Source organism: Colletotrichum orchidophilum, assembly GCF_001831195.1.
Source record: "Colletotrichum orchidophilum strain IMI 309357 chromosome Unknown Scaffold_49.1, whole genome shotgun sequence".
Lineage (NCBI taxonomy): Eukaryota > Fungi > Ascomycota > Sordariomycetes > Glomerellales > Glomerellaceae > Colletotrichum > Colletotrichum orchidophilum.
In genome coordinates, this window is record NW_019173005.1 from 8,363 (window position 1) to 30,742 (window position 22,380).

A 22,380-nucleotide genomic window follows, 5' to 3' on the forward strand; every position below is an offset into this window, starting at 1 on the left:
ATGGTAAGCTTTCCCTTGCTAGGTCCCGGGGGAAACACCACCTCCATCGACCGGGGGTTGGCAGGAGCTACCATAACCGACCAACCCAAGCTACAACCCATGGTCGCGGCACATCGCTAACGCAATGCCTCTCCCACCTCGTGTAGACGTCGATAGGCACAGGCTATGACCTGAGCAACTCCATCTTCTCCCCCGACGGCCGCAACTTCCAGGTCGAGTACGCCGTCAAGGCCGTCGAGAACGGCGGCACATCCATCGGCATCCGCTGCAAGGAGGGTGTCGTCCTCGCCGTCGAAAAGATCATTGCCTCGAAGCTATGGAAGCCCAACGCCAATAAGCGCATCGCCACGATTGACAGACATCTCGGTGTTGTAAGTCATCCCTTCCCCTCCCACAATCAGCAGTTTACCCCTCCCTCCCCTGTTCCCGTATGCAACATGACTTCCGCAAGCAGCTTTGCCACAACTCACGGCTTGCATTCTTGAATGCCTTTCCTCTTCATCTCATGCTTACAATCAAAAGGTCTACTCAGGCATGATCCCCGACGGCCGCCACTTTGTCGACCGCGCCCGCGAAGAAGCCCGAGGCTGGCGCGAGACCTTCAAGACTCCCATCTCCACTGCCGACCTCGCAGCCCGCATGGGCGGCTACCTTCAAGCCTATACCCTCTACTCCTCCGTCCGCCCCTTCGGCATTACCGCGATTGTCGGCGGTTTCGACCCTTCTACCGAGACCCCCGTCGACGGCGAAGTCGGCTCTGGCCCCAAGGTCGGTGCCGGTGGCAAGGATACCACCAAGAAGCACGGCGGTCCCTTCCTGTACATGATCGAACCTTCCGGCCTCTACTGGGGTTACTACGGCGCTGCTACCGGCAAGGGCCGCCAGGCCGCAAAGGCGGAGCTCGAGAAGCTCGACCTCGCCGAGGGCGGGCTCACGTTGAAGGATGCCATTAAGGAGGCTGCCCGCATCATCTACGTCGCCCACGACGACAACAAGGATAAGGAGTTTGAGCTCGAGATGAGCTGGATCAGTGACATTGACGGCCCCACAAAGGGCCGCCACGAGGAGGTGCCCAAGGAGCTGCGCGAGGAGGCGGAGCGGTTAGCTAAGAAGGCGCTCGAGGGCGATGACGATGATGACGAGGACAAGAAGGAGGATGACAAGATGGAGGAGTAGACTTACGAAAGAGAGGAGTCACTGGGTGCCGGTGCAGTACGAGTGGTAGAGCGGAGGCATTACGACAGAAAGAGACGAAATCAAAAAGAAATCTGTCAAACACACAAGAAGGGAAGCTTCCGCCGTTGAAGGAGGGGGTTCCAGAGGACCTTTGTGTACTTGTAAAAACACCATGATGAGGACTATGGCGGCTGGATCATAGACTAATCAGACCTGGTTTGGGCACGACGCGTTTACAAGGACTCGAGTGATGAGTGTTCCCATTGCTAGCGGATCTCGTGGCTACAAGGGCCTTTGATCGTCCTGGTTCAGGCGACGTACTTACCTTTCAGCTACTTTATATCAGCAACATCAAGCACCTCCGTCACATTCAATGCGCCCCTGGTACAGGAAGATTGAGGAAACAATATTTTGATATTGTATCTAAATGAGAAGACCCGAGTACTACGTTGACCGCCTAGAAGGCAGAGGCACATTAGAAGGAGAATCCTGTAAGACGTACCAGTTTCCGAACCTTCAAGAATATATAAGAAAAAATTATTCTTAAAAAAAAAGTAATTGTATTCTTAAAATCTGTACCATTGGCTAGTTGAGTGACAAGTTGCTATACAAGTGACCTCCAGACTCATTCCCTGGTTATAGGGGACAGTCTAGGATCTTGCTCTGCATTATGTCAATCGCACTGCTATCGCGGCAGATCTCCTACAAGTAAAATGTTTAATCCTTCTACTGTCCGTCCCTGGGCTTCATCCATCGCATGTGTCGTATTCTGGCAGGAACAGTCTCGATTAGACGAGAGACGCCGGTTCGTCTACGCACGCTTGACCGTGGTGTGAAAACATCGGTCAATGCAGCGTCATTCAAACTCTCCAGCAACCTTGCCAAATGCCAGCGTTCTGCATATCGACAATCTCCCAGACCTTGGACCCTGCCATGTTGAATTTCTGCAATCCCTGGGCGTCACCGGGTTTGAATACCTGCGCGCCAAGGGCAGTGGTTTCGAGCAGGAAGCGGGAGGTTCACGGCACAGAAGCCAACCGGTTGGGTGAAGGGGGGGGGGGGATCATAACACGTTGGCACTTATTTTTCAATGTATGTCAATTCAAACTACCAATGTAAACCGTTCATCGCGCCCCAGACATTTTTCTCATGTCGAATTCCATGCCTCTTTGGTTTTCTCGCTAAATATTTGGAATCATCAAATTCAGAGAAAGTTGCCGCTGTACCCTACCCAGCCCAGTCCCTTTCCATTCAAGCCTTGACAATTCTGCACACCAAGTCGGAGCCGTCGACTGAGTCACCTTCCTTGACCTGGAGGGTCGACACCTTGCCGTTGTGTGGGGCGGAGATGACCATTTCCTAGGATTGGGTGTTAGTAAACAGACGGTCATACCACCTGGATATATAAAGTGAACTTACCATCTTCATGGCGCTGAGAACAGCAATGGGGTCACCCTTCTTGACATCAGAGCCCTCCTTGACACGAAGCTCAACAAGCACACCAGCCATGGGCGCGCCGACTTGGCTGGTGTCGGAGGCGTCGGCCTTGGGACGGCTGACGTTCTCGACCGAGGCCTTGTTATCGTCGACAGTGACCTGTCTGACCTCACCGTTCATCTCGTAGAACACCTCGCGCTGTCCAGTGTTCTCGCTCAGGGGGCCGATGGCCAAAAGCTTGAGAATTAGAACCTTGCCCTTCTCCAGCTCAACGTGGAACTCCTCGCCAATCTCGGGACGGGACAAGAAGTACTTTGTCGGCAAGACGGACAGATCACCGTACTTCTGGATGAACTTTTTATAGTCCTCAAAGACCTTGGGATACATGACGTACGCGGCGATATCGCACTCCGTGATGGGGCCGCCGAACTTCTTGTGCAGATCGCGCTTGACCTTGGTAAAGTCGACCGGCTCGAGGAAGAGACCGGGGCGCTTGTCCAGCTTTCTGCGGCCGCGAAGGGCGTCGGAGCGCAGAGGTTCGGGGAATCCGCCGTACGGCTGACCCATCAGGCCCTCGAGGAATTCGAGAACGGAGCCGGGGAAGTCAAGCTCACCAGCGCGGGCCTTGACGTCCTCAGCGGATAGTTTGTTGGAGACCATGAACTGAGCAAGGTCACCAACAACCTTGGAGGTAGGGGTAACCTTGACAATGTCGCCAAGAAGGTCGTTGGCGTGCTCGTAGGCCTTCTTGGTCTCGGCCCACTGGGTACCAAGGCCAAGCTGGGAGGCCTGGAACATCATGTTGGTGAGCTGACCACCGGGAATCTCGTGCTCGTACACCTCGGGGTCTGGTCCGCTAAGGTGGGCCTCGAAGGGAGAATAGAGAAGACGCAACTGAGACCAGTAGAAGTCCAGAGCGCGGACGTGAGCCGGGTTCAAGCCAGTGTCGTGCTCACTGCCCTCGAGAGAGGCGATGATAGCGTTGATGCTCGGCTGGGAGGTCATACCGGACAAGCTGTCAGTGGCAGCGTCGACAGCGTCGGCACCAGCCTTGGCGCAGGCGACCATGGATGCAACACCGGTACCGGCAGAATCATGGGTGTGGACGTGGATGGGGAGATCAGGGTACTTGGCACGAATAGCACCGATCAGCTTGGTCGCTGCGTGCGGCTTCAAGACACCAGCCATGTCCTTGATGCCCAGGATGTGGATGTTAAGTGCGACAAGCTTCTCGACCAGGCTGAGGTAGTACTCGAGGTTGTACTTCTTCTTGGGGTTCTAATTCAATGTCAGTGGAAACGCTCGACTGCCAAGCTGTATATACTGTGGGAGCAGGAAGAAAAGCGCGCTGAATGGAAAAAAAAGGGGGGTGTCCAGAAAAGTTCATAACAAGAACGAAAGTCCATTGTAATCGACTCCGTAAAGCCCAGTAGAATTTCAAAGAACAGAAGCGTGAGTAGAAACCGAACGATGTGCTTGACTTGGCGACCTTTTTGAGGTGCTTCTTGGTAGCCAGTTCACAGCTAAGTTTCTGCTGGGTCTTGGCTGAGAAATTGCACACTTGGATGGGAGAGATCCGCGGGTAGAAGAGGAGAGGAGAAACCTTCATAGACGTTGGTCCTCTCTCCTCCTTCCCTGCATCTTTTCTCCTGCTTCAAGTTTCTCGTTCTCACCCTCCTTCTCACGTGCCCTTGCATAAATGGGGAGAAGGATGTAACAAGTGGCAGATGCAACAGCCACTCGAATGTACAATGAAAGCGAGTAGAAAACTCAAATGAGTAGAAAAGTGGAAACGAATGCAAAAGTTGACTTACAAGCATATCTCCGCTGAAGCACACCGTGCCTTCGACGACACCACCGGCCTTGTGGACGGCCTTGATACCGACCTCGAGCTGGTCAATATCATTCAGAGCGTCAAAGACACGGAAAATGTCAACACCGTTCTTCTTGGCCTGCTCAACGAAGTGGTCGATGGCGTTGTCGGGAAGCGACGAGTACGCAACACCGTTGGCGCCACGGAGAAGCATCTGGAAGGGAATGTTGGGAACTGCCTTTCTCATGCGACGAAGACGGTCCCAGGGGTCCTCGTAGAGGAAGCGGTAGGCAACATCAAAGGTGGCACCTCCCCAGCATTCCAGAGCGAACAGGTTGCTCAGACCGTGGCTAGTCTCCTTGGCAATGTTGAGGAGATCGACAGTTCGGACACGGGTGGCCAGCAGAGACTGATGGGCATCACGCCATGTGGTATCCATGAGCAGCGTTCCCTTGTACTCACGCACGGCTTTTGCGAAGGCCTCGGGGCCCTGCTCGGTAATGATCTCTCTCCAGCCCTTCTTGCAAGTCGCGGAGACATCGATCTTGGAACCATCGTCGTTGAGGAGCTCGGGGAGAATGATGTCACCCTTGAACTTGGGCTCGCCAATCTGGCCCTTGATACTGCTACCGTTCACGGCGACATCACCGAGGTAGGCGAGGAGCTTCTGGGCACGGTTCTGGCTGCCGATGAGGTCGAACAATTGAGGAGTGTCGTCGATGAAGGTGGTCCAGCAGTTGCCGTCAATGAATGTGGGGTGGGTAAGGAGGGAGGCGAGGAAAGGAATGTTGGTCTTGACGCCGCGAATACGGAATTCGACAAGGGCACGGAGGACCTTTCTCCTCGCAATCTCGTAGGTAGAACCGTGGCATGTGCACTTGACCAACATGGAGTCGTAATAAGGGGTAATGACAGCACCGGCGAAACCGTTGCCACCGTCGAGACGGACACCGTTACCACCGGCAGATCGGTAGACCTCGATCTTGCCAGTATCGGGCTGGAAACCCTTGGCGGGGTCCTCAGTAGTGATTCTGCACTGGATGGCGAACCCTCTGGTGGAGATGCGGTCTTGGGTCAGACCGAGCTGTTGCAAGGTGGCACCGGCGGCGATCTGGATCTGTGCGGCCACGATATCAATACCGGTGATCTCCTCCGTAATGGTGTGCTCGACCTGGATACGGGGGTTGATCTCGATGAAGTAGTATCTGTTCTGCTGGTCGACCAAGAACTCAGCGGTACCGGCGTTGCGGTAATTGACCGACTTGGCCAGCTTGACAGCGTCGTTGAGGATAGCATCGCGTACATCGGAAGGAAGGTCCTTGGCAGGGGCGATCTCGACGACCTTTTGGTGGCGACGCTGGACGGAGCAGTCACGCTCGTAAAGGTGGACAATATTGCCGTGGTTGTCACCGAGCAGCTGCACCTCAATATGCTTGGGCCTGTCCAAGAATCTCTCCACGAAGACCGTTCCGTTGCCGAAGGCGGACTTGGCCTCGGAGGTGGCTCTTTCAAAGTTCTCCTTCAAGGTCTCCTGGTCGCGGACGACACGCATACCACGGCCGCCACCACCAAAGGCAGCCTTGATGATAATGGGGAAACCATATTGATCGGTGAAGCTCTTGACTTCCTCAAAAGTCGCAACGGCGCCTTCGGTACCGGGAACAACGGGGACACCGGCAGCGATGGCGAGGGTTCGGGCAGAGACCTTGTCACCGAGAGAGTCAATGACATCGGCGGAGGGTCCAACGAACTAAGAGGGTACACCGAGTCAGTAGTGTTTTCAGGTTTTAGGTTGTTTTTTTTTAGCGGGATGTCTCACGATCAAACCGGCCTTCTCGACATTGCGAGCGAATTCGGCGTTTTCTGAGAGGAAACCATAGCCTTTTGGCGGTGTGTTAGTGTCGGGACCATGACAACTAGAGCATGTGCGGTTTCTTACCAGGATGGATCATTTGCGCGCCGTGCTCGACGGCAATCTTGATAATCTCGTCCCCAGCGAGATAAGCACCGACCGGGGTGTATTGGCCGCGCTTGCCAATGACGTATGCCTCATCAGCCTCTGTGGAACGCGGGTTAGAAGGGCTCTTGGGGTTGTTCAAAGGCTAGATGCGGGCTTACTCTGTCTGTGCATGGAGAGACGGTCCTCATAACTGTGAAAAGTCAGTATACACAGCTTGGGTTTCGCCGAGACGATGCGCTTTACCTGAAGACTGCGATGGTGTGCAGCGAGAGTTCGTGGGCCTTTGTGGAGTCAGCGTCGGATTGCCTGGCGCTAGAATAGCGGTGTTAGTTGTGAGAAATTGGATTACATACTGTTCTGAAGATCTAGACACATTCAAAAGTGAGCATCTCTGTTTCCGAAGCATTACCTTGGTCTAGGAGGAGAATCTACATACACGAATGGCTAAAGGATGGTGGTTAGCTTGCGTGAGTCAGTAGCTCGTCTGGATGGAAGCACTTACGAATTTCACCACGATTGGCGACTGTGGACGAGGGAAAGACAACAGGTCAACATTATTCCTTCGTTGAAAAGCGCGAGAGACTATGGAAGATTCCAATGGTCCCTCGAGAAAGCCGCGACTCACCCAAGATCTTCTTCAAGTGCATAATGCTTGAGTTGGCGCGGATGTGGTGGATGGTCTGGGGGTCCTTCTGGACCTCCTCAACGTCGCCGTCCTCGAAGACATCGTTGAAAGTAACCTGTGTTTGGGCCATACTGGGCGGTTTGTGTGAGGACAGGAGGGAAAGAGGGGGAGGCCGAAGGGAGTCAAAAGCTTCGGCGGCCCGTATTTGAAGGAACGGAGGAGCAGGGGAAGCTGTTGAGGTCTCAGTTGCGAGACAATTGCGTCGGGTGTCGGTTGGCGGGGTGGTTTGGCTTGGTGGGGTTATCTCCCAAGCTTTAAGACGGTCTGGTCCAGGGCCGATTCGGACGTGCCGCTGGGTTTGGACTTCTGCCGCCTGGCTTTCAGTTGCAGATCAGGCGCAGCAGGATGCGGCGGCGCGGGTGCAAGGCCAAGGGGACTGATGAGCCGAAGGCCGAAGTATGAAGCGCACAAGTGTTGTTACTGCGGTTTGCGGCGTGTGGGCTGCGGAAGCTGAGCCGACGGGGGTTCGATGCAGACACTGAGCCGACGGGGGTTCGATGCAGACACGAGTGATGAGGATTAAGAGCCGAGGGGTAGCTCTGGCAGCTTGTCTTCTCTGCCGAGCACAGCTCTTCTCTACTACACCCGTCCGACCGAGAGGGACAGAAGTGGGTGTCGGTGGTGGTGGGGTATGACCGTGGTGGATGCGAGGAGGTAGTTGAGTGGTATCTCTGGAGGAGCGCAAACAACGAAGCAAGCAGCTGACAGCAACTAGGTAGAGAGCCAGCAATAAGGTGGAAGCACGGAGGATGAGAAGAGGAAGAGAAGAAGGACGGGATGAACTGGAAGCTTGAGGGATGAGGGGATTTATTGTATCCGGGAGCTGGGAGCTGGGAGCTGTGAGCTTGGCCAGGGCTCGATACATGTATCGACGGGCTGGCTCCCCCGTCTTTGCAACTCTGTTGCGCTTCGGCTGTAAGTAGACTGACTGTAGTAAGGTAATCAGAATCTGATGGCAGGTAGGGCCTGGCGACCATTCTTCATCCAGAGAGCGTAATGGGCCATGGTAGGTACACCCCAGCTTAGACGGGGGACCGAAGAGTGGGAGACAGAGAACGACCAGGGCAGGCCAAACCAGATCCATCCGTCCATGTCCACCGTCCAGCCTCTCAGTCGCAGTTCAGACCAAGCCAATCTTGGTGTTGCAGACGGCCCTAGAGTGGCTTGTTCAACGGCAGGCAATCGCGACAACGAAGCCGTAACTGGACTGGAGGCTGGAGCTGGGATTGACTGACACAAGACGGAGCGAGTGACTTGACTGGCGACGGTGTAAGACCTCCCTCCCCTGCTGGCGGTGCTGCTCGGCGTCATGAAGGAGGGGACCTTGTCTCCAGCTGCTAGCGCCAAAGTAAGGCATTTCATGAGGGTCATTTGTACCAGGGTACATGCTTGGATGTAATTCGCGGCGGGAGACGCAGTCTCGCCGAGAGACGTGTTGCAAAAGCTGCTGGGACGGTGTAGTTTTGGCTCAGTCGGGGTGACGGGTCAGAGGGGAGGAGGATGGATGGAGGGGAAGATGAGGGGGAGGGGTGAGACCGCGGAACATGTACCTAGGTACCGAGGTACAAGATACACCCATGAATCCCGCTTCTTTCCCATCCTGCCTCGCTCGTCCCCTACCTACCTTATGGTAGCTGTCCTGGTCCGGGACGGGAGGGGAGCTTAGGCCACGCTGCAATGTAAGGTAAGCTGCACCACCCAAACACGACGCTTTGTCGCGGCAAGAAGGACAAGTAGAAAAAAAAGCAATAGAGGAAAACAGAAGGGGCCGAAGAAAGTCACTCCCGCGTCTGGCTGTCGACTTTTCCATCGCCAAACCCATGACCAGGACGATGACTCGACCCAGCGTGACATGCAAAAACACGCAATGAAATGTCTCGTCGGCATTCGGCCTTTCGACCTTCATCTCCCACGTCCCACCTGACTGACTGACGACGGAGGCATGGCTGATCCTCACACTTGGGATGTCTGCAGTCCACCGCCTCACCTCTTTGCCGTCCTTGGCACTGGGTTGAGACGATGCAGAGCAATGTCACTCAATTCTGTCTTCAACTCCATCTTTAGAGCAAAGTTGACAGAAAGGCCCGACCTCCTCTCGTCAAGGATCAAGGTGCGACAGGTACCCGTATTCGTTGGTAGCCTCCATGTGAATCTACGGAGACCAACCTGAGATGGTGGTACCTCTTGGCTCTGCAATGCCCCGCGAGAGAAACGCCGCGAAGAAGGACGCCGCCCTGAGAATAGCAACAAACCCCCCTCGCCGCCCATCCCTGACCGAGATCTGTTTCCACCGGCTTCAGCCTCCGTCTCCGTTCTCTAGGTTGTCTCTAGCCCGCCGGCGCCATGACCACAGCTCCTGAGACGATTGGTAAGGACAGCCAAACAGCCAAGAGATCTGCCATCAACAGAAACAACCTCCCAAGACGACCCCCCAAGAAAACACTGTTATCTTTAGACTACCTGTGGCCACATGTTGAACATGGCTAATCTGAGAGGGCCTACGAGAGGCGGCAATTGGTACATGACACCTGCCCATCTCCTTCAAACACAAGAGGCCCAGACCTGAAGAACGCAGCCTGGTAGCAGAAAATAAATAAACATTTCTAAAAGTAAGGAAGATTGGCAGGGTCGCAAAACACCGCTAGAGCAGAAGGAATTGACCAACGAGAGCCTGCCGATACAAAACAGCTTTCCTCCGGTTGACTAACGGTTTCTCGAGGGAACAACTCCAGGACGCGGTTGGTAATGCCAATAATGGAAGCAAAAAGGGCAATTGCTCGTTACGAGGCCCAGCAAGCAAGATAAGGTAGACTGGCTCCGGCAGAACCTAGTGCAAATACTTCAACTACACTTGACTTGCAAATCCAATAGGCATGGAAAGACACACCGAGGCGTAAAGTGTACCGGTACTCGGTACCTCGCGCCTTTCTTTCCCTCTTTCCTGCGGGTAGCGGCGCCTGTCACAAGGCAAGGCCGTACCAGGAGCACCTAGCGACAAGCGGGCCGGCCAGCATCGCTCTCTTTCCTTCATTGCTCACGTCTTCCCTTCCACCACGCACCTACCTGCCTTACCCAGATTGACGTCCACCTGGCACCATGTCACGTCAGCTCGTCAACGCCCGAAATAATAGCAACGCGCTCGGCGAACTTCGCGCTGCCACGAGCACTTCACGGCTTCACGATAAGGCTGCATGGGTCTTCCGGGCGCCTTCACTGCCGAAGCCGAGGATAACACGGCTTTGCGCCGTGTCGTTCGGGCGTCCGCCTCGTCGCCCAGCACCCAAACACCCGGCTACCCTTTTTGCTTCGGGACAACTCGACGCGATATCAGCCTCTAATGGACAATCTTTCACCTGCTCGTCCCTGACTATTTTCGCCCTCTTTGCCCCGCGGTCCAATCTGTTGTACAATGCGGGGTGACTTTCACAGGGTTCATCCGTCCCGCGTCATGTTGTACCCCTTTGTGACGTTCCCGAGGTGTGAGCTACGGTAGCGAGAGAGCAAAGGGGGCCGAAGACATCGTCGACCTCGGTTTCCTACCCCGAGGGGCATGGCGGCTGCTTAACGGCTGCGTGCCCAGAAACGGTGAGGCAGGCCATGCCGACCCTGGCCCGGCCTGGCTATCCCACGCGCCGACCGACGTCCGCCAACACTTCCCATTCTTCAATTAGGTGGATGGGCATCACCACATGTGCAACAGCGCTCATGGAGCCACAAAGGAGAAGTGCACCAACCCCAGACCCTCCAGGTTTTTTCGCGGCCTTGACAAAACCACGCATCTCCATAATAAATTATTGTTATTCCCGGTCCACCAGCCAAAAGCCCAAAGCTCCCACTGTCAACCTCAACCTTGCCTCGTTGGATAGGCGAGTTCCTGGGCTGTCATGGACCACGGTTGGGTCGACATTACAAAGTCTCTCAAAACGACATCCAGACGGGGGTTGAAAACATCAAACCAGTGTAGATGCAAGTCCTCGCATCAGCCATCTATTTTCCGACTCATCACACCGCCAAGGTGCCGTGCTGGATCTCACTTGCGCTGCAAGTCCCAAGGGCGACTCGGCCAGATTATCATACGCAGCTAGGCCCAGGCTACTGGGTAACCCACGATCCAAGACTCTTGGCCCCCCATCTGCGACAAGGCCTTTTCTTTTCTTTGCGTTTCCTCTTTTTGTCCCCTCCAGATCGCGCAAGCACCCAAGCGGCGTTGGCAAGGTCGCAAGGCGCGAGAGAGCGAGAGAATTTGACATCAGAATTTGAAAACAGCCCACCATGAGGATGACTCTCAACCCAGATCTGGATACTCCGACCTCGGCTAGTCCGGCATTGTTAGCTCCCAAGCTCCTTGGTTCAAGAAACTGCGCAAGTCTACTCACGGCGTATCTCCAGTCCGCCACCAGGGCGGCGTGGATGTCGATGGTAATAGCAATTAGCGATGGCTTCATGATTTGCTGCGACATTTATTTCACCTGGTTGGGCCCCCCTTCCCTTCTTCAGCAGGAAATGGTCTACCACCTTGCGTGATCGGCCTCTTTGTGACTCTTCCACGGCCGGATATCAAAGGTTATTTGAGGCATACGCCGTCTGCGTACCCGCCATGCACCCCACGATTAATAACGCCGGTCTCCAGCACATGCGCGGTCCCAAAAGCAAGGATGAATCTGCACTCGGCCGGCCGTCCAGCGAGATCTGCGGCGTGCCCAACTTCTCAAGTGCCAACAGTGAGGGAGGGGAGTGGGGGTCATGTCGGTGCTCTCACAGTTTTGGAGTGGGCCACCATGTCACCATGCCACGCCGTTCCACGACCTCGCGGCTTTTGGTCCAGATGAGACGACGACACCCTATTTTTTTACTCATCGAATAACGATTTAAGTGTAGCCCATCCTGTGCTGTCTCCGGCCCCGGCTCTTGAAACCAAGCGCGATTCGCCCGAAATAGGAGGGCTCCGCTCCGCTCCGTCCGCCACTAAAGCCCAGATGAACGGTTGACTTGGATCCTCGACGCACGGAAGCAGACGATGGTGCATTTTCTCCCTCAGACCTTTGAGAGTTCGGGTCGAGGCCCTGAGAACGCTGGCCCATCGTGGGGACCGTCACGACGACAACGACTCCTGTGCCCATTCTCATTCGCCTGCTACTGTTACCCACCCTATCCAGACCCATAGTCCGGGCTGCTTGTTTGGCTTGATCCTTTGCTGCCAAGAACATCACTTTGACTTTTCACGATTCAGAGCTGCCACACTAGCCGGGTTCCAGAAACAGTTCGCTGTTCTATTCTACGACTTGCGGGCCGCAATGAAGAGGCTCGTACCTGAATGTTTCCCCGGGGAATCAGGGTCCGTTTCCGAAAAGCAAAACAACAATGCAAGGTGATGGTACAGAACCGCCAGCTCCCTTTCGCCGCGGCTGGGCATGGCCACGTTATGCCACGCTATACCGTGCTGTTGAGGGGGGTTCCTCCTGTCACGACCTCACCACAACCGTGGGCTCGTGACAAGCTCTCGGCGCTCTTATCACATCAACTCGAACCTCCTCTGCGTCATCATTATCTTGGCGAGGGCCGTCCCACACCCAGCCAGCAAGTGCTTGTCGCCTCGTGTCGCCCCCTTTCCAAGCTCCTCCGTCGAGTAGGGGACATATTTATTTGCCAACAGCCTCCTTGACCTTGGTCTCAACCTTAGCCTCGATGGCTTCAGCCTTCTTCTGAACACCTTCGAACGCATCCTTGGTCACGGAAGCCTCCTTGCCTCCCCAGTAGTTGTACTGCATGTAACGGTATCCCTGGGTAAGCTGGGCGCCCTCGTTGATGAAGTGGCACAGGAACAGGAGGTAGTTCTTGGGCGAGACGGCGAGGGAGTAGCGCATGAAGGTGGCAGAGTAGACGCAAAGAGCACCCGTCATCTGGCCGGAAATCCTACATAAGAGTGGTGCATCAGCATCTTATCTCGCCCGAGGGTGTGGCGGGGAGAGGTGGGCATTCAACGTACAGGTCGGGGGACTTTTGGGTGTCCATGACAGCGGCGAGAGGGATACCAAAGTTGGAGACGGGGCCCCAGAAGTCTACGGCGCGTGACGGATTAGCTTGCTTTCCTTGCTGTCTTGCGTTGTCTTGAAGCTATCGCGAGCGGCCGGCACCGGAGTATCGCATCCGCAAGCGCCGGGCATCATAGGGCATCGATGGGACGATCCCGCGCTCCAATCACAGCGGATTGGAGCAAGCAAGCTTCATCAATGATTTTCCGGGGCCTAAGGGTGCCATTCGATGCTGGCGATAGCTTCAGGCAAGCTCCCTCTTCTTTGCTGTGGGATAATCCCCGCTAACTCCGGACACGGAGCGCGGAGGAGGGAAAAAAATTCGAGAGACGGGTGCGGGCACACGTACGGGTAGAGCAGACATAGTCCGACACAGGGTTAGACCTGATCTTTGCGTTGAGCGCCTTGAAAACAGCAGCCATTTTGAATTATTTTCGCAATTTCCTTGACGGTGGAAAGGGAGGTTCTCGTGACGGGCGATTGGGAAAGGTGGTCGGGAGGAAGAGGCGGCGGACAATTGGATCGCGAAATTGTTGGGAGCGAGACGATGACAAGAGCTCCTTCCTCCCTCTGCAGACTGCGGCGCTCCGAAATTTCGCGGGCGGACTGGACGTGCACACAGGCTGGCACACTGTCTGGCACACACCTTAATCGGACGGGACTCGCAACGGGGGTAAGTAGCGGACAAGCAGAGGGCCGCTGGCTGGCTGATAAGGTATTGCTGCTGTTCCGGGAATAAAAAGTGGCTTTAAGGAATTGGGAGCTGATGGAAAAGGAAGGGCTGTGATTGGACAGAATTTCCTATCCCCCATGAAGGAGCTATGATGACTAAGACAGCTTACCTCAGAAACCGACTTGCGGTGCGAGGCACCTCGGGAAGACAGGGCAAAATGGACATCAATACTCTTTCTTGCCTTGTTACACAACTCAGGCACAGAACATCCCCCATGTGAAGTTGAAAGGTCGCATGGTCAGGTTTCTTTCGTATTGTGCTTGTATTGTGAATAAATTAGATGTTGGAGAGAGGAATCGTGGTCCTGATTTCCGGAGGGGTTTCTGGGCTTTTGGTGGTAGATCTTGTTGGTGCATACCCAACTATACCTTAGTGAGATGAATTACGCGATGAACAGCGTGAAATTTGGACGGCTTTTGAAAATGCTCAGTCTTGGAGATAGGGTGCTCGATTCCGAGTAAGATATAGGAGGCTGGAGAGAGAAGCTTCGGAGCTTTTGGACCCGGAGAGCTCTCTTCAGATGGAATTCATGGTTGATGCAGGGTACGAGAAGGGGAAAGTTGAGGGAGCAGCAAGGAAGCCACGAAATCCTAACTCTCAGCTCTTCCTTCTCGCTGGTCTCTTCCTATTGCGGCTGGTTGTGACCAGGGCAAGGTGAGTCTCTCCTGAGTCGGACAGGAGGGTTTAGAGAAGGAAGGGATCTAGACCCAGGCTGCCGGAGCGGTGGATGTTGGATCGCTCCCCATCCTCCGCTCCCCCTCCCCTGTGCCGCATCTCGCATTGGAGCGGATGGAGCCGCCGATGGGGGAAACCACGCCATCATCAGCTTATTTTTTCTACGTATACCGCGCAAAAGACTGTGGGAAAGATTTTTTTTTCCTGTGTTTTTCTTCTGCTTTGAGAGTTTATTTACTGGATGGATTTTGGGTTCGAGAGCGGAAATGCCATGCCGCCTTTCCCCGGGGTCAACGCGGCACCCTTTGGTCCGACCATGAGATCTTGCGCCCAAGGCGCTTATATATAATAGCCAATAGGATTTGTCCCTGTCCATCTCTCGATAGATGGACGGGAAAGGCTGGTGGATGGGTGCGGATGTCGAAGCCCACTCCGCCTCTTGCAGCAGCATAACCTGGGGTGCTATGGCAAGTCTTTCTCTCCAATGCCATGTCCTACTACCTAGATGGAGATGTTCAGCATGTACAGTACTCTAGACACCGTTTTCCCGTTCTAGGTCAGAGTCATGGGTGACGATGGAAGAACATGGGGTGAGCAAAACGCGGGGAAGAGGCGGGAGGTTTTTCGGGGATACCTCGTGTGGAGTCCGGTATGTTTTTTTGGCGGCTGGATGCTCAGGGTAGTGTCTTTCGGGAAATTTCTCGGACTTCGGGGCTGGCGGCGTCTCCATTTCACTTCCTCGCTCTCTGTTCTTGTCGTCGTTGCCGTCTCATGGGAAACGTCGGGTTCGTAACCGGGAGAGGTGGGAGGTGTGGCGAATGGGGTTCGGGTTGGATGGCCGGGGGCGCCCGGGCCTGGTTCCGGTTGAGATTGGGGAATATAGAATACTTAGATCATTTTCAAGGTTGGGTAGTAATATGTAGGCCTCTACGTGGGATAAAGATCTATAGGAATCATAGAGTCTACTTGGTGTTAGTGATTGAAGTAGGTAGGCCCAGTTGGCTTTTCTATGTAATTGAGAAAATAGGCATCTTAGCTAGTCTTGATCCAAGATTCCCAACATTATTCATCTTGTGCTCTATGTTCTGAATGGGTTTCCTAGATTATCACCCAGGTGAACATGTTTAGAGGAATCCTACAGGAAAGAAATGTTTTCAACCTGCTCTCACCTTATAAAATTATGTTAAACTGCTCTTAACTTCACTATTACATAGTATCACGATGACGTCTTTATATGTTAGCTACACCTTTGAAACTTAACCCGCTAAAGACGGCCAGCCCTCAATCAGTTGTCCTCTATTCCATCAATCTTTTCAAAGGAATCCTCTTACTTCTTTGTGTCAGTTTGCACTTACTCTGGTGATGTTCTCACTGCCCTTGACCTGCTGACCATAGATTATGAATATTGCATCTATGCAAGCCAGCTGCATCTTGTAAGACTCTATGTCCCAAAGGCAATGCGTCTTGGTCGGTCGGTGTATAGTGAGCCACTGGCACCTTGAAAGACTCATTGACATACACATCTCCATGTAAGTATTTCACGCGGGATAAAGGCTTTTAGACAACAGATAACTTTGCATGAATCCACGCCACCTCAGACAGAGGTCCATGGCAACAAGGAAAGATCCTTAGCACAGTTTTCGAATCTGAGCGACGCGTAGGCCATTTGTTTCCCAACACGTTTCATAACTTAGGCAGTCGATAACCGCTATATCAACGGTCAGAACTGTTCAGTTCGCTCTCGCACCTTTTCGTCCCACGAAGACGTTATAGAATTGGCCGAGCAGTAAGGCTGACGGGATGCTTGCTGTTAAGGAGAGGGTGACGAGTATAGCCCATTGAGTTTCCATGCGCAGTGGATGGAGTGACAGCATCGCCAAGGATATGGTCGTGGCCAGACTCCTAAGGTGTGGTCAAGGAAGAAAGGGCCAATGTCAATAGGTTAAGCATTTTATAACAAGCACTATATCAAGCTCTTTATCACTTTTCCAGAGGTCACAAGGTATCATACGACAAGTGAAGGAAAGGATTAGATAATAACTAATGAACTTCACTTACCTTAGCTTAGAGAGCAGGTTTCAAGGTCAGTGGTAACAATCCTATACCGTTCTGGACAATGTTCTAGGATCAAGGACCAAATTTTCTGGTACAGAGTACAGCTTTTATCGATATCTAAAATCTCAATGCCGGGTAACATTGAACCGACGAACACTGGGCGAAGGAAGGAAGACGTCTAGAAAAAGGTACATGACTGTCATATGGCCATGTCAGAGCTCAAAGAAACTATACGTAGCTTTATTTTTTTTAGCTAGGGGAGGTAGAGCATGCTCCTTTTGAGTATCCTAAGGGAATATATGTATAAAACGATTCTATTACCAAGCCTCAGCTCACTATCAACAATTGTTGCAGGTAGTCAGAATGGCCCACAGGTTGGCAGCTTCATACCATCTGCGTTCCTTCCTTCTACAGCGTCAGTCTTATCCAACCGGGCTGAGTGCTTGCCTTACATTCTGGTCCAGGTCCTCCTTCCGTCAACCAAGCCCAATCGATCCACCATGGTCGAGCGGTATAACGCCCTGGTCCGTTAGTAAAGAACTTGGTGATGAAATCCTGAGAAGTCTTCTAAGACGGAGGATATCCGTAGGGTGCGCAGTTCGATTCGCGGACTGCGCACCTGAGCTTTTGTATTTTTGCCCCTTTTGCTACCTTCTGCGCCCATCCGATTCTCCATCAGTCGAAATATTAAGGCACCTCTCCAATGGACGCGAACCCAGTCTGATTTGACCATATAGTGACGATGTTCGGAGTCGCAGCATGCCCAGGAAGCTGGCAATCGATATGAAGTTTTGCATGATGTAGGTTTCACTCACGATGCTATGACTACAGAATCTTCGGCCTTTCCCCTGCATCACAGCTTGGTGGCGCCAGCGGTGCCATCCACCTCACCAAACAGCGTCATGAAGGACCCGTGGACTTCGTCTGTCAAGTCGCTGGCCTGCAAGCTGCGGCCCCTTTTCAGGAAAGCGCGCCTCGAGGATTCCTACAAGCAGTCAGTCACTTGATCATCAACCCTCACAGTAAAGATAGCCAACTTACCCTCGTAATAGCGCTCCCTCCAAAGGCAGCAAGTCTAATCAACTCACCCTTTCCAAGGGTTTCGCCACCCCTATCCCATAACCCCTCGAGATACGCATGCCTCCATCCCAAAAACGTCGCTATCGAGCCCGTGAGCGTATCGCCCTGCCCGCCGCTCCTTTTCAAACCACCCTGGAGGTCGACGACCAAGGTATCCTTGCCATTTGAGATGAAGTCCTTGGCTCCCTTCTGAACGATAGTTACCCCTTCCAACGCCCTCGCCAGCGCCTCCACCTTGGCCGTCTCCTTCTCCTCCTCCCCACCGCCGCTGACCTTATCCTTGGCTTTGCCCTCATCAACCTCGAGCGCTTTGCAGAGCCGCGAGAACTCAACGACGTTGGGCGTCAGGACTGCCAGCGCGTACCCGCGCACCAGTGACGGGTCCTTTTGCACGACGAGCAGCGCGTCGGCGTCCAGCACCAACGGGATCGACCGGTCGCGGGCGGCCCGGATGACACGCGCCACGGTCTCCTGCATTAGCGGGTCACGGCCGAGCCCCGGGCCGATCACGAGCACATGAAGGCGGGAGAGCATGTCGATGATAGGGCCCGATATCTTCTCCGGGTCCGTCGCCGCGTCCTGCGAGCCGCTGGGTGCCGCGTCCGATGGGGTTTGACGCATGAGGGGGTGGACCATGAGGTTTGGTGAGTAGGTCTTAATCACCGAAGCTGCGCCGGGCGTGCAGATGACGTGGGACTGCCCATCCCGTCTCAGTATGTGATGCCCCGCGTTGCCCAGATGAGTCGGGGATGAGAGACTAGACTTACCATGTCGCAGCCTAGCCTGGCGCTCGCCATGGCTGAAAAGTACGGCGCTCCCGTATAATCGATGCTGCCGCCGAGAACGGCGACGCGGCCCAATTGCCCTGAGACCGAGTGTAAGCAAGAGAACATCAGCGTCCAGTCATGGTGCCTCGGACAGTGGAATCACCTTTGTGAAACTTCTCGAGCATGGGCGGAATCATCCGCTGCACCCGGCTGAGGACGTCCTTCGTTGCCGCAGACATTGCTGGAGCACCAGATTCGGATGGCATCATGAGGTTTGTATAATTCATAAAAGTTCGATTAAACTTGCGTAGTTGTGCCAGGGGAAGAGAGGTGAGTTGACACTCGGAGCTCTGACAGACAGATGATGTCACCTGTTGACATCCCGTACCTTACGCGAATTGACCCGCCAAGGTCCCGAGGTGTTCTTCATATCCGGCATCCTCCCCGCGACCCGGCGCACTTTTGGAGTCCGGCGTACTCATTTTAGACCGGCGACTGGCTCGGTGATTTACGCGGTAGCTGAACTTTTGTACGGTGAAGTGGCAATGGGTCGCAAGGAAATTCCATGTAGAGTAGCAAGTCGGAGGCTACAACGTAGAATCACATCAAAACGAAATTTGGTAGTAGGGACTAATTCATGAAAGGACAAAAGGAATCGAGGGCGTTAATTGAGTCTTGAGCTCTATTTTACAAGTGGTTCGACTGGAGATCCTTCCCCAAAAATCGCGTCCCCTGGTGCTTCCCTCGGACCGGCGCAAAACCCTCGCGATTTCCTCACGCCTCTAGGCAAACAAAAACTTCGGTATAGACAGCTACATCAACCCCAAGCGCTCCCAGTCGGACCATTTATTATGTCAGGTGAGACTTAAATTTAGCCCAGGAAGCTCTTGGTGAAGGTGACGATAACGTCCTTCAGGCGGGCCTCGAGCTCCTTGCTGAGGGCACCCTCCTTGTCGATGGTGGCAATCAGGTCGGACTCGTTGGTGCGGAGGTGAGACAGGAAGTCGGCCTCCCACTGGAGGATCTTGGCGACGGGAACGGTGTCAAGGTGACCGTTGACACCGGCGAAGATGAGGGGAACCATCTCGTTGACAGCCATGGGGGAGTACTGCTTCTGCTTGAGGAGCTCGGTCAACTGTAGAGGCCTTGGTCAGTACTTGTCAAGGGTGCGGGTAATTACTGGTTATCAACTTACGCGTTCACCTCTGCTGAGGGTCTGCTTGGTGGAGGCATCCAGATCGGAACCGAACTGGGCAAAAGCAGCGACCTCACGGTACTGAGCCAAGAAAAGCTTCAGGGAACCAGCGACTTGCTTCATGGCCTTGAGCTGGGCGGCGGAACCGACACGAGAGACGGAAAGACCGACGTTAATGGCGGGACGGATACCCTTGTAGAAGAGCTCGGCCTCCAAGAAGATCTGGCCGTCGGTAATGGAAATGACGTTGGTGGGAATGTAGGCAGAGACATCACCACCCTGGGTCTCAATGACGGGAAGGGCAGTCATGGAGCCACCGCCGAGCTTGTCGTTCATCTTGGCGGCACGCTCGAGAAGACGAGAGTGGAGGTAGAAAACGTCACCGGGGTAGGCCTCACGTCCGGGGGGACGACGAAGCAGCAGGGACATCTGACGGTAGGCAACGGCCTGCTTGGACAGATCGTCGTAGATGATCAGAGAGTGCTTGCCGTTGTCACGGAACCACTCAGCAACGGAGGCTGTGGGGAAATGTCAGTGAAATATCTAATGAGGAATGCACGAATGTTAACTTACCACCGGTGAAGGGTGCAATGTACTGAAGGGGAGCGGCCTCGGAGGCGGTGGCGGCGACGACAATAGAGTACTTCATGGCGTCGTTCTCCTCGAGGGTCTTGACGAGCTGAGCGACGGTGGAACGCTTCTGGCCGACGGCAACGTAGACGCAGTAGAGCTTCTTGGTCTCGTCGTTGCTGTTGTTCCAACGCTTCTGGTTGAGGATGGCGTCGAGGGCGACGGCAGTCTTTCCGGTCTGACGATCACCAATGATCAACTCACGCTGACCACGGCCAATGGGAACCATGGCGTCGATGGACTTAAGACCAGTCTGGACCGGCTGGTTAACGGACTTGCGAGGCAGGATACCGGGAGCCTTGAGCTGAGCACGGCGCTTCTCCTTGGCGTTAAGGGGGCCCTTTCCGTCAATGGGGTTACCGAGAGCGTCGATGACACGGCCGAGAAGCTCGGGACCGACGGGAACGTCGACCTGTTGTGTTGTTAATAAACATTGACCTCAGTTGACCGGACACTGCAAACCTACAATCTCTCCGGTACGCTTGACGGTCTCACCCTCCTTGACCAAACGGTCAGAACCGAAAAGCACAACACCGACCTGGCCGGCCTCGAGGTTCATGCACATGCCCTTGACGCCAGAGGCGAACCTGTGGAAGGAAGAGTTAGACGCGGTGAATCTCCGAGGTGAGTAAATGGCGTTTAACATACTCGACAAGCTCCTCAGCCTGGACGTTGGCCATGCCGTGAACACGGGCGATACCATCACTGTTGTAACCTCGTCGTCAGCAAAACTTTTTCTGAGGGCCGATGAGTTGACATGCGAGCTCCTCGTGCAGGTCGATGATGCATTGAAGCTTTTCCGATGGTGGCTCGCGATGCCGAGAGATGCCGCTTAAACGTACCCGACGGACAGAACACGGCCGGTCTCGGCGAGACCAGCCTCCTCCTGGACACCACGAATTCTCTGCTCGAGGATGGAAGAAACCTCGGTCGGGGATGCCTTGGCCTCGGCGTATGTGCGAGTCTGCATGTTGAACACGGCGGGTGCGGCATTTCGGGCCTGGGGGTGAAAAACAGGTTAGCCGAAGGCCGAAAATGTTCTGGGCGGCTCCCGCCCCAAAACAGCAACACATCCCCCAAGGGAGCTTGATGAAAAGCTCTTCCACGCCAGCAACGCGACTCCCGCGAGGTCAAAAAAGCTCGGAGGGACCTAATTGGATATCGCAGAATCGATTGCTGATGTTTTTGGATGGAATTGACGTCGGTTCGGGGATGGGGATGTGGACGGAAGTTGTGGACTTACGGCGGCGACTCTGCCGGCAGCAGAGACGGCGCCGACGGCGCGCGTCGACTGGCGGAGGGCGTTGCGGAACATATTAGGAGATCTTGGACACTGTCTAGATCGAAGGAGAATCAATTGCAATAGATGCAATTGAGTGGAGGGGAGATTGGGGTTGATGAAGGTGCCTTTGAAGGAGTGCAAATCGAGTCTTTTTCGGAAGAAGCCCAGTGGAGGGAAAAGAGAGTGAGGAAGCAGTGGAGCCGAAGCTGTGCTGGCCGGCCAATCACGGTGGGTCGTCGAGTTTTGCCTCAGTCCAACCCGAGATCTCCCTAACAATTTCCGACCACCGCATACGTGCCCGTCGTGGCCCCGTAACCCCGTGAAATGCCTGACTTACATAAGACAGGGGGAGACGCTCTGGCATTGACAGGTCTTTAACATGCTAGGAGGATCTAATCTCAACCGAAAGGTATCGGGCCCGGGAGAGAGAGAAAGAGAGAATAAAAAAAATTCGTGCCAATCTGGCTTTCTGCCGCACCCATTGACTTTGCGACATAATTTTATCATCTGCGATACCGGGACTTTCCTCCATCGTCCAAGTATTTCTCTTCCATGATAGCTTCGTTCCAGGTCGCTTTTCGCTGTTCTCACAACTCTGCATGCATGCGCTGCCCTCTTAGTTCAGGTAGCTTCCCGTTGTTGTCCCCCCTTCCCCGGCATTTTCGGTGCAGAGCTCTCCACCGTGTGATTCCCACCCTCTCAAGGAATGCCACCCTCTCCATGCACCCGTTGAGGGCCCTGAGGCACCACACACAGTGTACATAGACCGAAGGCTTACTGAAGCTGTGGGACTTTGGTGCCTCGATCCAGCCGGGAACACCGAGGCTGACCGCCTCGGAGGAAAGTGAAATCCGAGTTGC

The 22,380-nt window shown here is 54.3% G+C and overlaps 5 protein-coding genes across 5 annotated transcripts; 1 reads left to right on the forward strand and 4 right to left on the reverse strand.

Moving 5' to 3' along the window:
* On the forward strand, positions 1 to 1,176 carry CORC01_06498 (proteasome A-type and B-type; the record flags this gene model as incomplete). The annotated part of the gene is made up of 3 exons (XM_022618139.1): positions 1 to 3; positions 147 to 371; positions 523 to 1,176. 3 exons carry the CDS (start codon positions 1 to 3, stop codon positions 1,174 to 1,176), a joined length of 882 nt encoding a protein of 293 aa, XP_022475281.1.
* Positions 1,177 to 2,427: 1,251 nt separating this feature from the next.
* Positions 2,428 to 7,141, reverse strand: CORC01_06499 (pyruvate carboxylase; the record flags this gene model as incomplete). Its single annotated transcript, XM_022618140.1, has 10 exons — positions 2,428 to 2,535; positions 2,596 to 3,891; positions 4,428 to 6,176; positions 6,246 to 6,307; positions 6,366 to 6,485; positions 6,545 to 6,576; positions 6,630 to 6,667; positions 6,823 to 6,830; positions 6,889 to 6,909; positions 7,012 to 7,141. 10 exons carry the CDS (start codon positions 7,139 to 7,141, stop codon positions 2,428 to 2,430), a joined length of 3,564 nt encoding a protein of 1,187 aa, XP_022475282.1.
* A 5,569-nt stretch (positions 7,142 to 12,710) lies between these two features.
* CORC01_06500 (uncharacterized protein) lies at positions 12,711 to 13,525 on the reverse strand (the record flags this gene model as incomplete). Its single annotated transcript, XM_022618141.1, has 3 exons — positions 12,711 to 12,984; positions 13,058 to 13,130; positions 13,453 to 13,525. 3 exons carry the CDS (start codon positions 13,523 to 13,525, stop codon positions 12,711 to 12,713), a joined length of 420 nt encoding a protein of 139 aa, XP_022475283.1.
* Positions 13,526 to 17,419: 3,894 nt separating this feature from the next.
* On the reverse strand, positions 17,420 to 18,700 carry CORC01_06501 (carbohydrate kinase; the record flags this gene model as incomplete). Its single annotated transcript, XM_022618142.1, has 4 exons — positions 17,420 to 17,551; positions 17,608 to 18,342; positions 18,414 to 18,511; positions 18,577 to 18,700. The coding sequence occupies 4 exons, from the start codon at positions 18,698 to 18,700 to the stop codon at positions 17,420 to 17,422; spliced, it is 1,089 nt and encodes a 362-aa protein (XP_022475284.1).
* A 584-nt stretch (positions 18,701 to 19,284) lies between these two features.
* On the reverse strand, positions 19,285 to 21,553 carry CORC01_06502 (ATP synthase subunit alpha; the record flags this gene model as incomplete). Its single annotated transcript, XM_022618143.1, has 7 exons — positions 19,285 to 19,548; positions 19,609 to 20,126; positions 20,182 to 20,650; positions 20,705 to 20,825; positions 20,887 to 20,943; positions 21,081 to 21,238; positions 21,482 to 21,553. 7 exons carry the CDS (start codon positions 21,551 to 21,553, stop codon positions 19,285 to 19,287), a joined length of 1,659 nt encoding a protein of 552 aa, XP_022475285.1.
* Positions 21,554 to 22,380: the final 827 nt, after the last annotated feature.